Raw genomic sequence first — 14,345 nt, forward strand, 5'->3', positions numbered from 1 at the left:
CACACGTGCTGCGCATCGCAGTGCGCAGTACAGAGGGCAGTTTTCCCATGAGAAATAATTTCTGAACGGCTCCAAGCAGCTGTGCTCTGTGTTTTCAAGAGATGGCCTACACGTCCCGCGCTCTTAACCACAGTATAAACATCCTTCTGTTCTTCACAAACTGAACATCACCCAGTGCTCCTGCAACTGCTTGTAGCCTTCTGGGGCCTGCAGGAAGCAACAGGAGTCCTGGGTTTGGAGCCAGAGCCCTTAGCAATGGTGATGCAAAGCTGTACAGTGGTACTGGAGGACTTGGTTTAGCAGATCCAGATTCCTCCAAGTGCCTTGTACTTCTCTGTGCCGCGGGGCAAGTCTTTCAGACTGAGATTTAAAACGTGAGTGCTTAGTTTAGGCAGTTAATCATCCACAGCTCAGGACCGAGACACATATCTAATCTTCAGGCAGTCAGGCATACTTTCGCTTTGGAGCATTTTCCTCAACAAACAGGGAGTAAAATCCGGTCCATTCAGACCTAGGAAAGTGAGGGAAATCATTAATATCCACAGTTGACCAGGCACAATGCAAGCATCCCCGCACCGCTCCCCATCGTCACCTTCCTTTTGACCCGCGCTCCCTGGCTGCTCTTTCTGGAATCAGTCTTGTCATTATTGGCCTGTGGTGTCTGTGCCAAATTCGCACAGCGGCGTTTTGACAAACGAGCATCCTGTGGAACCTAATTGGGGAATGTGGAAGGAATCTCATTGTAACCCACGAGCAGTCCCTATTCAAGAGATTAAAGGCCAGCTCTTCCACCCCCTCGCTGCGCCCGGCCCCTCTTTGTCGGTTAAGCTGAAAAAATCTCAAAATCAGATTTTTCTAATGGCCACTGTCCTCAGCATCGTGTTCCAGCCTCGGCAGCTACGTGAGACCTGTGCAAAACCGAGCTGCTCCTGCAGCAATCAGAGACACCAAACCTAGGTGGGCTTTGAGGTGTTTGAGTGCATTTTGATCTGTGAGTTGGCATAGTTATTATTAATTATAATTAATGTTATCATTCATGTTATCATTCATGGAGATCCATTTGGAAAGGGCAGTGTCAGGAGGAAGGAGCCAGGCTCTGCTCTGGGATGGCCAATGCCAGGACAAGGGGCAATGGTCCCAAGCTGGAGCACAGGAGGTTCAAGCTGAAGATGAGGCCAAAGTTTGTCAGGGTGAGGGTTATGGAGCATGGCCCAGGCTGCCCAGAGAGGTTGTGGAGTCTCCTTGTGTGGAGACACCCAAAGCCCTGGCCGTGTTCCTGTGTGACTGCTCTGGTGATCCTGCTCTGGAGGGGTTGCACTGGGGGAGCTTTCCAGGTCCCTTCCCACTCCTGACATTTGGGATTCTGTGATAGTTGGGGTGACGCAGGTTTTACACAATGTTTGGCCCAGAAGGGGACATTTTTCTGGGGAGGTTTAGGAAGTGACCACCTCCAAAACAAAAACTGAGGCACAGCCGGTGTGCCCGTGCTTCAGCCATCGCAAGACGTCAGCAGCTGAACTCCAAGCTGCCTTCGCCAGCCGTGTCCCTAAGGCAGCTGAGAAACACTCTCACCACCCGTCCCACCACCTCAGAGGGTGGTCAGCAGCACAGGACACCAAAACTTGTGGCAGGAGCAGGCTTGGTGTGAACGTGTGCCCATGGTCTCTGCTGTGAGACCTCTGGTCTGCCCAGGGCACCACCCCAGCCTTAGGCCTCTGCCGTGTCTGTGTCCCCAGCGAGGCCTCGAGGACGCTGCCGTCCCTGGAGTCCATCCAGAAGGTGTTTGAGCAGCAGCTGCACCCCGGTCTCCACCAGCGCTCACAGGTAAGTCACTGGGAGGTGGGAAAAGGAGAAGAGAGAGCGGGGTGGGTGGGAGGAAAGGGTTGCACAGCAGTGACGGGTGGGATTTGGGGGGTCAGTTACCATTGCTGTTCTCTCCAGCCTGTTCCTGGCTGCAGTGCAGAGGGCACACCGTGAGTTATATCCCCACAGTTTCACTTATCCCACAGTCCCTCTGCCTGCTCTCCCTTCCTGCTCCACAGGAAACTGCCTGAGGACTTCCATTCCCCGTCCTCCCTTAGCCCGTGATCCAGGACTGCACGTTTCTCTCTCCATGAACTTGCCCGCAGGGTGTTTCACTGCCAGATCCTTCCTTCCCCCAGCCCACTTCAGTCCCATGGCATTCCTCTCCCTGCCGGTAGCCCAGAAAACCACAAGCTCAGGACTGTATTGAGCCTTGGGCCTGGTCACGCAGGCCTGTCCCCCAGCAGCGAGCTGACTCCCGCAGCTGCCTCTCAGCTACGGATGTTTGCAAATTTGTCCTCCCACTCTCTCATTCTTCTGCAAATTCAGCCAAACTCTGCACCCTGGTGCTGCCCTGTACAGATGGGAGCAGCAGAGGCACAAGGGCTGCTCCTTGCCCTGGGTGCAAGGTGTTGCTGGGGCCAGATGGCTGCGCTGCCAGGCCGTGCTCTGGGGGTTTGGTAATGATGCAGCTCTCCTTGTTTCACTTGCGGTTATCAGATGCTTGGTGAAGCCAGTCCAGTCAACATCGTGCTGAAACTCAACCAGCTGATCTCTTTGCTGTCTTCCATTGAAGAAAAGGTAGAGCCTTCAAGCTATTTTGTGTTATCTTCTTGTCATCTTCTGCCTCCGGTAATGCTTTTGTTCCTCAGCAGCGCAATCCTCTGCTGCAGTAAGATTGCTTTGTTCTGCCTTCATTACTCCTAATGTAGTGCAGAGCCACCAAATGCAATTTGGAACAGAGAAATCCTTTTCCAGGTGAAAACACTGCTGATTGAAGGTCCTGATTCAACACACCGGCGCTCCCTTATCCCCCCTGTCACTTTTGAGGTAAATACGCTTTCTAACGATACCGATTGCAACGTGGAAGGACAGGAATGCAGATTTACATCAGTAGCTCAGTACCTGGCAACTTTGCCACAGAGATAACAGCTATTCCTGGCTGCAATTGCTCTAGAGATGTCTGGAGAGATTGGCATAACAACAGTACAGTACCTGTCCATGAATGCAGGCAATGTTGCATCTGTAATCTATGGACTGAAGTGTAGAAGATCCCTTATGAAAAAACCTCTCTGTTTTCCAATAGGTGAAAGCTGACTCTCTGGGAATTTTCTCAAAGATACACCTCAAGGTTGACGTGGAAATGGGAAAACTGGTTATCAAGAGAGCTAAGGATGGCCCAGAAGACAAGTTTTACACCCACAAGAAAAGTAAGGTCGCAAAGGCTGGACCGGGTCCTCAGGCCTGTGGCTGTTGGGGAAGGTTCCCTCACTGAGGGCAAGGTTTGGTCCCCAGTGCCAACATTTTGACTAGGTCCTGGCTGTTGTGCAGGGCTCCAGTCGGTCCAGACTGCACATCCCCGGAGCAGCCTGCAGAGAGCAGGGAGTTGTTACTGGGGTAACCAACTTGCACAGGGTGTTTCAGACCTGCCCTCCTGCTCTAAATGAAGACGGGGGCAGCAGGACTGCAAGGGAGCACGTTCGGATTGAAAATCCCCTGTAAAGCTGGTCACAGCAGACCCATTTGCTACTGAAAAGCAACATTACTCAAAAAGCAAACATTCTGCAGGAACATGCTGCCTTCTGGGATGATTTTTGATGGTAAAAAGCCACATACTCAGTAACATTTTTCAGCACATTTCTCCTTGATTCTTTTATTTTTCCCTTTTGTATGTGAATCGATATCTTTACTGATGAGTAATGCCAGTGTGGCCTGTGAAGGGCCAATTCAAACACCTTCTCTTTTTTTCCTGCTGTGTTTCTGGCCAGGCAGCTCACCAAGATGGAGCCAAACAGGGTAGGATTTATCAGAGAGTTAACGATGCCCTTGAGCTCTCTCCTGCTGGAAAATCAACCTGTTGCTGGCAGTGATTGAAAAGATTAGCTTTCGTGTGTGGCCTTCTCCAGCTGGTGCTCATAATTACTTAGCTGCTATTTTAGATGAGGAGGCATCACCTCTACCACCAAACGAGCTCTTACCTCCTCTTTCACAGATGGGGAAGGAATATATGTGGGCTGGCTTGGGATGCAGAGACATTGCCTGCACTAAGCTAAGGCTTTGCTTCAGGGTGTAGGGCTTGGTATGGACTGGAGCTCCAGCAGAATGAATCTGGGGGTCCTTTTCACTTCAGAGTCCAAATCTGTTCCTCCAGGGAGCAGGATTAAGCAGCATTAACATGTCCTTATGTGAGACAAAGCCTCAGACATAGGAAACAGTGCAAGTCCTGAGCCTGTGAGCAGGGTCCTGTTAGTGCTGGTGGGATTCTGGCTTCAGTGACCGCAGCTCCTAACACCCAGTCTCTGCTCAGTCTTGCAGCTTATCAAGTCCCAGAAGGTCCCTAACAAACTGGTGATTGTGCTAGAGACAGAGAAAGAGAAGACGCAGCGGAAGGAGTATGTTTTCTCCGATTCCAAGGTACAGACACAGCCTGGAGCAGGTACCTGGGTGAGGGTGGTACGAGGAGGTTCCTCGGCAGAAAGAGGAGAGAGGCAGGAGAACAGAGTCTCAGCAAGGAGAGGCAAGGAGTCAAGTGAGGGTCTGAACCTGCAAAATGGTTCATATGGACAAACAAGAGGCAAGCTGGGCTTTCTTCTGACCAACTCAGCACTTGCTGAAGTAATGCAGGAGCTGAGTCCCTAGGAAAGCACCACAGGAAAGGCAGGCTCTTCAAAGGGTTTGGGATAGCGAAGAGCTAATCTGCTCTTGAGTGTGCTGGGAATGTGCTGGTCCAGCTGGTTTTTCAAGAGGCTGTGTGGAAGGAGTTAAGCATCTCGTTAATTGTCTCTGCCCCTCCCTGTCTAGAAGAGAGAAGGGTTCTGTCAGCTTCTGCAGCAGATGAAGAATAAACACTCGGAGCAACCAGAGCCGGACATGATCACCATCTTCATTGGCACCTGGAATATGGGTATGGGCTCCCTTCTGACGCTTCAGACACTCACCAAAATGTGTGCTCACTTGCCACGATGAGCTCCAGACACCGTTTGTTCTGTACACCAGGGTTGTCTTCCATGGGTACGGGGGAAGAGCTGATCTCTAGGCTTATCCTTATGTGTTTGGACACTTTCCATGGTTCCAGTCAAAGGGCCACACAGTTGGCCCTGATGGATACTGAAGGCTTGCTGCAGCGACAGGGAATTGTGGCTGGCACAGACCTGGTGTGGCACTGTGCAGTATCCTCCACCTTGCAGAAAGGGCAGGAGCCGTTCCCATAACTGCACATCAGCTGCTCCTATGACCAGGGACTGCTCATGTCAAGCCTGGGAAGAGAGCTGAGTATCTCCAGTACTTAGAGAAGGGGACTGTAGAACTGATGTTACTTTTCCCATGTTGGAAAAAGGGCCTGGTTCAACTGCTGCAAGCTGAGCTGTCTGTGCTCAGTCACCCCTTGCACGTTACCTAAGGGGTGAGGTAAAGCAAGGAGTCCAGCTCCCTGCCTTTACCCCTGGCTCCCTACCTTTACACCTTGGTGAGTGGTGAAGCAGAGGAAGGTGGGCAAAGCAGAGTCCCCCATTCATCAGTGAACCAGGAGGGTTCACGTCTCTGTCACATTAGAACAGTGTGCTCTGGCTGGTATAACACTGATAGAGGACAGAGCGGATGTGCAGCTTATTATTGCTGTCCCCATGGGTTGTCTGCATCCTGGGTCTGACAGAGCGTACTCTGACTGACTCTGCTGTTTGGTTTGTTACTGAAAGGTGCTGCGCCTCCCCCAAAGAAGATCACCTCCTGGTTTCTCTCCAAGGGGCAGGGGAAGACCCGCGATGACACTGCTGACTACATTCCTCATGACATCTACGTGATTGGCACCCAGGAGGATCCCCAGGGGGAGAAGGAGTGGCTGGAGACCCTGCGGCATTCCCTACAGGAAATCACCAGCATCAGCTTCAAAGTGGTGAGGAGTTATCCCAGCTAGTGCACATAACTCAGTGCCTGTTGTGCAAACAAGAGGCAAAGGAATAAATGGCATTTTGCCTACACCTCCTCCCCTTTCCTCCCTTGGTAGTCACTGCTTTTGATGAACTGAATCTGTCTGTGGAGTCCATGAGATCCTCCAAGTCACGGGGTGGTGATGATTTGACCTTCATAAAGGAGGACACTGAAACTTCCTGAGCTAGTGCTAACCTAGATCTCACCCTAGGCTGCTGTGCTTTTAGAATAGGAGGTACAGTCATACCAGAAACTGAACTTTATTAATCCAGGTTTGGACGTTTCTGAGTTTAAGCAATGTCAAGAAACAAATCTGAGCATATCTGGAAGGCCAGAGGAGAGCAGGATTTATGACTCTCAGAGAGATTGGGAAACTGCATTTTGTGCAAGTAAGGCAATCCAATGATTAACTGGAAGACAGCACTAGAAAACGGCTAGGTCCTTCCTCCCACCTCCGATTAAAATGATTGAAAGCATATCCTGAACACAGGAATAAAACCTGTGTAGGACAAATACCACAGAAGGAGTCAGGAAGGCTGCAGCTGCATGAAGAGATGTAACCTCAGCTTTCCCGTCCCTGCAGATAGCCATCCATACCCTCTGGAACATCAGGATCGTTGTGCTGGCCAAGCCCGAGCACGAGAACCGCATCAGCCACATCTGCACGGACAACGTGAAGACCGGCATCGCGAACACGCTGGGTGAGGAGCAGATGCCGTGGCGTCCAGAGGGCTCGGATCTGTGCAGTCCGAGCAATGCTGGCCCTGGGCTGGAGCAGCTCTTTCTCCTCAGGGCTCCTGTGGCTGCCTTTACGTGGCACTGGTGTTACCAGAGCTATATCGACCAGCACTGGTCATACCTTACCCCATGAGAGAGGCATGCTGATCGTGTGTATTCTTAGCAAACACCTTTGCCTGGCTACTGCACCTCTCTCCCTTTTATTTTATAAATAAAATTTATAGTTTATATATTATATTGATAGTTATAGTTTATATATTACTATTTTAGCATCCTTAGAAAATTTGTTACCACAATCTGTGCTGTATGCAACAATTCATTCTGTGCTGATGAAGTCAGCTTACTTCTCCATCCTCCACTTAATTTGTGCTAGGTGCTTTATTACCTGTGCTAGGCTCAGCCCAGAGGTGGATTGATTTCTTGACATTTTTTTGGCTTATCTTTTTTCCAGGTAATAAAGGAGCTGTGGGGGTGTCATTCATGTTCAATGGGACCTCCTTTGGGTTTGTTAACAGCCATTTGACTTCAGGAAGCGAGAAGAAACACAGGTAAGATCCACCCTCCCCTCCCAAAAATGCGTATTGACCCAGGGTTGAATTATCCAGGCCATGCTTGGGAGGAGAGCCCTGCAGACAATCACAACTATGGTTTCCTGGCCGTAAGAAATTCTTCAAAGTCTAAGACTGTGTCACCATTAAAATGAGTGGTATCACCATTAAAATGAGTGGTGTCACTGAGGAAAACAGTTCCTCGATCTATAGGGTTTGGAGAGAGATGGGAAGGCTCTTCCCATCCCCGAGTACTGTGCTGAAGGGAGCTGCAGGCAGTGCTGCCTGGGGAGCTGCAAGGGGCATGGCTGAGGGATCCTGCTAAGGAGCACCAAGAGTTGTGCAGCACAGAAATATCTCCACGGTGGCCAGTTCTCTCCTCCCGGCTGTGAAACGAGTTTGTGGTCTGGGCAGGTTCTGCACAGCACGGGGCTGGGAGACAAAGATTCCAACATCAGTGGGAGAGCTGTGCCCACGCTGGCAGGAGCCGGAGCAGTTGCAAGGAGGGGTTTTAAAAGCAAAGAGGACTTGAAATTGAGAGGTTGGCTTTGCATCTTTCCCAGCGCAGGACCCAGAAAGCAGGTGGTATGAGATTTCAGCCACTGAGGGAGTCAACGTCTGTGGAAGAGCTCCCCAGGGGCTGCAATAGCTGCCAAAATCCAGTGACGAGTTTGCTGCCAAAAGCTGAAGGCAAAGTCTAGTGCTGGGTTTCTAGGACATGCGGCTCAGAAAAGGACAGCCTCGGGAGGTGACAGCAGTGGCTTTAGGACGGCTTTCCAGCCTTTCAGTTCAGGTGGAAACAGCCTGACACCAAGCTAGAGCAGCTCAGAGCTGCTGCAAGTGCCACTGCCCCGTCCTCCCAGCAGGATGTCCCCTGCTCCCCGGGCCACACACAGCACTGGCTGCACCACGAGAGCTGTGCTGGTTACTGGGTGCACCAGGGAGGCTGTGCCGGGTTACTGGGTGCACCAAGGGGGTTATGCTGGGTTACTGGGTGCACCAAGTGGGTTGTGCTGGGTTACTGGGTGCACTAAGGGATTTGGCACAAGACTTGTGCTGGTTACTGGGTGCACCAAGGGAGTTGGGATGAGAGCTGTGCTGTGTTACTGGGTGCACCAAGGAATTTGGCACAAGAGCTGTTCCATGTTACTGGGTGCACCAGGGAAGTTGTGCTGTGTTACTGGGTGCACCAGGGAGGTTGGCTCACCACCAGACCCCAAGCACATCACCTCAGCCTGGCAGGGATGGCGACTTTTCGGTTTCAGGTCGCTCCTCTCTACACGTTGAGCCGGATCAGCTCCTGCCTGGTGAAGCAGCAGCCTCTGCCAGCCCAGGCGTCTGGAAATTGCGTGGCAATTTAGTATGTCAGGCAGATGTTTCTTGTCTTGACAGACGCAACCAGAACTACACGAGCATCCTGCGCTTCCTGACGCTGGGAGATAAGAAGCTGAGTCCGTTTAACATCACTCACCGCTTTACTCATCTGTTCTGGCTGGGAGACTTGAACTACCGCGTGGAGCAGCCCCCGACGGTCAGGGACTGCGGGGATCCCTGGGGACACCAAACGCCGTGTTGCTATGGGAGCGCTGTCTTTTCCTAATCCGGGGCAAGAGGGCAGAAAGAGGGGAGGCAGAAGGGATCCTTGGGGCACCAGTGTGGCACCAGTGGAGGGAGAGCAAGGAAACCCCCTCTGACCTCTCCAGGGGTTGATGGGTCCAGGACATGCCAGGAAACATGTCCCCAAACCTCCCGACTCTCCTTCCCACTGTGAGCAAGCATCTGAACAGCTTGATCCAGAGATTGCCTTTCTGCTCTGTTTGGTTAGCTTCTCACGGCTCGGAAAGGGCAAGCCATAAATACTGCATAGGTTTCAGTAGGCGGGAGACAACAGAAAACCTCGTGTTGATGTGCATCTGGCTGTGTGTGCACGCTTGTGTATGGGCATTTCAATGCCTGTTTTGATAGATGAACGTTCAACCATGCAGGAAAGACCAGGGCCTTTCTGTGCAGGGAAAGGTGGCGAACAGGCAGGGGATAGAGCTCTGTGAAACCGCTCAGGAGCGCTCACAGGCTCTCCAGTGAAAAGGGAGTATTTATGAGAAGGTTTTGCATCATCTGCAGCTCTGCTGTTTCCCTGTTGGCAGGAAGCAGAGAACATTATCCAGAAGATCAGGCAGCAGCAGTATCCGGAGCTGCTGGCTTTCGACCAGCTCCTCATAGAGAGGAAGGACCAAAAGGTGTTCCTGCAGTTCGGTAAGGCTCTCGGTTTGGGGGCAGGTTCCTCTCCCATTGCCAGCAGCTTTTTCTGCCAGACTTGCTGTGACAGAGCATTGGCTCTGAGATGGGGGTTCTCAATGGGCCAAGCTGTAACAGAGCTCCCTCTCTGTTTTAGAGGAAGAAGAGATCACTTTTGCTCCCACCTACCGCTTCGAAAGGGGCACCCGGGAGAAGTACGCTTACACCAAGCAGAAAGCTACGGGGGTAAGTGAAAGCTGCTTTCCCTTCAGAAGTATATCGCAGAGCAGGGAAAGTAGCTCCTACAGATAAAGTGACCCAAATCAACCTCTCTGTTTTCTGCCCTCGTCGTGTTTTGAAAGGGATCAATACAAACAAAAAGGTTTGACACAAGTCTGTGGTGCTCGGGCAAGTGATTTTCCTGTTCTCCTGTGAAGTGGGCCTTTCCCTTCTTCTTGACACCGCTTCTCCTTTGGTTTGCAGATGAAGTACAATTTGCCATCCTGGTGTGATCGAGTGCTCTGGAAATCGTACCCCATGGTGCACGTCGTGTGTCAGTCCTATGGTGGGTAGATAGCAGATTGTAGATAGCAAGGCAATCGGTCTGAAACGGAAATGATTCAGAGCAGAGTCTGTCGGATCTCCCTGCACTGCCAGGCACTCGGCAGAGAAGGACCCGATGGTAAAGCAGGCAGAGTGGAGCCAAATCTCTCTGCCTGTAACCTTTCGAGGTTGGGAGTTAATTCTGTTACTGCTTTATATGCAGAACAGCACTCAGACAGCTGCGGCTGTCCAGCTTTAGGCCACGCTGTGGGATCACTTCACACCAGTTATTTCTTGGCAACAACAGCCACTTTTCCTGTGCACTTACCAGCAGAAGCTCCTCACTTGATGGTGCAGCAGGGCAGGCTCTGTGTATGCAGTCCAGTCTGCAAACATCTCTTCTATCAAATCCTAGTCCAGAAGGACTCTGTGGTACCTGAGCCTGTTCCTTTTCACGCTGAAAAGTGTCACCAAAGTGCAGTGCAGGGAGGAGAGGAAACCCACGAGACCTGGTCAAAACAAGATTCAGATACGGTTTCTGAAATGTCATTGGCCATCTAGAATCACAGGGACATTTGCTTGGAAAAGAGCTTTAAGATCATTGAATCCAACCATAAACTGTGTCTCTGAGCACCTCATCTCCCCATCTTTTAAACGCCTCCAAGGATGGTGACTCCACCACTGCCCTGGACAGCCCCTTCCAACGCCTGACCACCTTTTCAGTGAAGAAACTGTTCCTAGTATCCAATCTAAACCTCTCCTGGTGCAACTTGAGGCCACTTAGTCTTTCCTATCACTTGTTACTGGGGAGAAGGGACCGACCTCCTCCTTGCTGCAATGTAGGACCAGGCATCTGAGCATAATGTTGATGGTTTCTAATGCATGAGGGCTGTAGAAGTCTTCTGGGGGATAAGCTCTGTGATGAGAGCAGTCCACCTTATGATGATATGTGTGGTCCAATAAGCATCTCTGGAAAGTCTGGCATCTGCCTTTATTTATGCACTGCCCTGCTCAATGGATGAGGCTTTGCTGGAGCTCAGTCTGGGCTTGGGTCCAGTCAAGGCCTCACTCACTCACTGCTCATCTCAGGCCACGAGAAGTGACACCAGGGTATCCTTGTGTGAATCCCTGAACTATTAGACTTTTAATTAGCTGTACGTGTTTCAGAGCCCACCAGGCATCCTGCAAATGCTTTTAGTGCCAGGGGAATCTAACACTGACAGCCACTTGCAGAATGATGTGGTAAAGTCGTGGCCATTCACCAAATCCCTCCATAATTTGACAAAAGAGCTACGTTCTGATACACCAGCATGAGATGATGCAGAGACACCTTTGACTGGAGGCAGTTACCACAGCGACAGCTATGCTTTCTGGAACATTACTGAACAATATTGCTGTTGCAGCGATGGAGCGGGGCAGGAGCACGGAGCGGTAACCGTCCTCCCTCTCTCGTTGGCAGGCTGCACCACCGACATCACCACCAGCGACCACAGCCCCGTCTTTGCCACCTTCGAAGTGGGAGTCACCTCGCAGTTCGTCTCAAAGAACGGTGAGTCTTCCCCTTTGCATATAAAATACAGCGCTTTGGGTATGCGGAAAGAAAAAGCTATTAAAGAGTCCACTCAAAAATGCCCTCTCCTTACTGAAAATGCCACCATCTTCCCCTCCTCTTTCCCAGACTCCAAGTACACGGATTCCCAAGGGGAGATAGAGTTCCTGCACTGCTACGCGACCCTGAAGACCAAGTCCCAGACCAAGTTCTACATCGAGTTTCACTCTAGCTGCTTAGAAAGTATGGCTTTGCCCGTCGTCATTCTTTCTGCCAAGGCTCGTTTGGATTAGTTCCCCTTCCTATTGCTTTGATCTGAATGAACAGCTCTGTAGATCACCTGTTCCAGTGCAGAAAAGGGACGTCCTAGAGATTTGTTGTAGTTGTCAGCAGCACAATCCAAACACAGAGATGTAATCCATGCATAGACACGTAGCCTTCCACCTTGTTTGGCAACCTCATCATCTCCTCCTTGGAGAGAAACACATGTGGTTCTTGCTTGTCACACCAAAAATCTCTATGGAGCAAACACCTGATGGATTGAGCCTCTAATGTTGCCTGGTACAGATCGATCAGGAGCTTCCAAAACAAAGCAGCTGCGTTATGCCAATAGAAATAATCTAATGGTTGGAAAAGAATGAGTCAGAGGATCAACTTAAAGCGAAAGGAGAGATCCTGTACATGGATTTTACTCCCCGTCCCTGCGCTGCAGGGCTGGGGCTCAGCTGTTTCTGGAGGTTGAGCCCCTACGTGCCCTTGCAGTGGGTTTTTTAAGCGGCTCCCCACAGCAGCACCGCTCCTGTAAGCGGGGCAGCGTGCCCGCGCTGTGTGCCTCAGCGCACGGCCGCGTGTCAGAGCGCTGTGTCACAGGCGGCTCCAGAAAAGATGATTTTTTGGCTGCGCCCAAATTTGCATAGATTTCTATGGAAACGGTGTATTACGAATCCTAAATTAGAATTTCAAAAGTGTGCTATCTTGAGTGGCGTAGGAAGAGCTGTCATGTTCTTATCCTCCAGTCCGTGCGTGCACCCAGCTTCCCAGTGCCAAGTTTAACTGTAAAATAAAACCCTTGAACAATGCTCCAGTAAAATCAGCCGCGAGTTTACTGTGTAAACAGTCACCCGAAGCTCAGGCTTTAAGCTCCTTAATACTTCAAAAACTTGTGGCCAAGTGGGAAAATAACCGTGGGCCTTTTGGAGGGCACCTGAGCTCCTTTCTCGTCACCTCGCAGGTTTTGTCAAGAGCCAGGAGGGGGAAAACGAGGATGGGAACGAAGGGGAGCTCGTGGTCAAGTTCGTTGACGCGCTTCCAAAGGTAAACTGGGACTGTGCTTCCATATCCACAGGGAAGAGAAGCCTTCCCCTTGCACCCCATGAGCAACCTTATGTCTTTTTCTGGTATAAATGCTCCTTTCAGGAACGTGCTGATGCTCAGAACGGGCTGTAAGAGTGCAGGATGGGCCTAAGCTGAGCAGAGCACGTTACAGGCAGGACGGGACTTCTCTTGCACACATTCTTCCATCCGTATCACGGATTTTGCTGGCCTGATGATGTCACTCAGGAGCACGACTTTTATTTTTCCCTCACTTTTTTAGTGAACGTAACCGTGCTGACAAGCCTTTTAAGCAGGTCCATTTTTATAAGTTTAACAAAACAGATGTGCTGGAGTCTCTTTGCTCTGTGTGACAGAGGTATTTTTGAGAAAAGTTGGCTGTGTATGTTCTACCTGTGTTAAAAAACCATCGATGGCCAGAAGTGGTGTTAAAGACAAGTCCTGTCCTTGCCATCCTGAGATCAGAGCTGTTCTCCAGTTCCTGGCATGGTGGGAGCTGGAGGAGCTCTCGGAGCCCTTGGATTTGGAGCAAATCTGAGTGTTAGCACCTTCTGAACAGCCCCAAAGAAGAACTGCTGGCTTGATAGCACCTTACACTGAGAGCTTGGGGAAAGACTCTGCAAGAAGTGATCGTAACAACAGCCAGACAGGGGTTTTGGAACAGGTTGTAGTCAAGGTCCTGATCACCTCCTCCTGAAGCAACTTCCAGCCTGCACTGTAGGAAAAACCCATGATGTGATACCCCACGGGTCTGCCCAGCTGAGTTCTGCTCCTCTGGGGCCGAGGCACAGGGATTGCTGTGTTCGTGCAGGCCACCTCTTGCACTGACCCTCATTAACTTGTCGTTGCAGCTGACCCCAATTATTTCAGACCCGGAATACCTCCTGGATCAACACATCCTGATCAGCGTCAAATCATCAGACAGCGATGAATCTTACGGTGAGTGCTTAGCTCTGAAGTTCTGCATGAGTCAAAAGCGAAGCGGATTTTTCCAAGCCGCTGATAGAGTGGGAGAGAACAGAAGTAACTCCTAGAGACCAAACATGTTTGATGCTCTGACTTCTGATTTAGAACTCAATACATACAAAAATACATCGTGGGCAATATTTTGTGGGATAACGATGATTAGAGGAGTATGAACTAGAAGCATCTATCCGTGTGAGCTTTGCCAGCCACAGAAGAGCAGTGGCTTCAAAAGAAAGTACTGTGCAGGAATGAAATCAGGAGTCAGTCATTTAAAATGGGTTTATTCAGAACATGTAAATCCTGTTTCGCTGCACTTAGGTGATGCATTTCTCCTGGCTATGGAAAAGTCATTGCCAGTGCTGCCTGCTTCCAAATTCAAACCAGCCAGAGACTGCAGTCCTTGTCCACAGCAGAGCCTTTGCCAAAATCCCATCAGCTGCAACGGCAGCCACCGGCTCCTGTTTTTCTTAACAGCCATGGGCGCC

The 14,345-nt window shown here is 50.7% G+C and overlaps 1 protein-coding gene across 1 annotated transcript in view; it reads left to right on the forward strand.

Moving 5' to 3' along the window:
• Nucleotides 1-14,345, forward strand: part of INPP5D (inositol polyphosphate-5-phosphatase, 145kDa) — a gene marked incomplete at its 5' end in the record, with an annotated part of 26,129 nt that overhangs the window by 6,804 nt on the left and 4,980 nt on the right. The window contains 17 exons of the mRNA XM_010182242.1: nt 1,737-1,824; nt 2,524-2,604; nt 2,782-2,853; nt 3,110-3,233; nt 4,331-4,437; nt 4,825-4,927; nt 5,718-5,914; nt 6,533-6,650; nt 7,139-7,235; nt 8,628-8,766; nt 9,380-9,488; nt 9,628-9,716; nt 9,954-10,035; nt 11,473-11,562; nt 11,692-11,805; nt 12,794-12,876; nt 13,746-13,833. Coding sequence (XP_010180544.1) covers nt 1,737-1,824; nt 2,524-2,604; nt 2,782-2,853; nt 3,110-3,233; nt 4,331-4,437; nt 4,825-4,927; nt 5,718-5,914; nt 6,533-6,650; nt 7,139-7,235; nt 8,628-8,766; nt 9,380-9,488; nt 9,628-9,716; nt 9,954-10,035; nt 11,473-11,562; nt 11,692-11,805; nt 12,794-12,876; nt 13,746-13,833 — 1,781 coding nt within the window. The remainder of the gene's footprint in view (nt 1-1,736; nt 1,825-2,523; nt 2,605-2,781; nt 2,854-3,109; nt 3,234-4,330; nt 4,438-4,824; nt 4,928-5,717; nt 5,915-6,532; nt 6,651-7,138; nt 7,236-8,627; nt 8,767-9,379; nt 9,489-9,627; nt 9,717-9,953; nt 10,036-11,472; nt 11,563-11,691; nt 11,806-12,793; nt 12,877-13,745; nt 13,834-14,345) is intronic.

The sequence above is a fragment of the Mesitornis unicolor genome, unplaced genomic scaffold (genome assembly GCF_000695765.1).
Source record: "Mesitornis unicolor isolate BGI_N332 unplaced genomic scaffold, ASM69576v1 scaffold3964, whole genome shotgun sequence".
NCBI lineage: Eukaryota > Metazoa > Chordata > Aves > Mesitornithiformes > Mesitornithidae > Mesitornis > Mesitornis unicolor.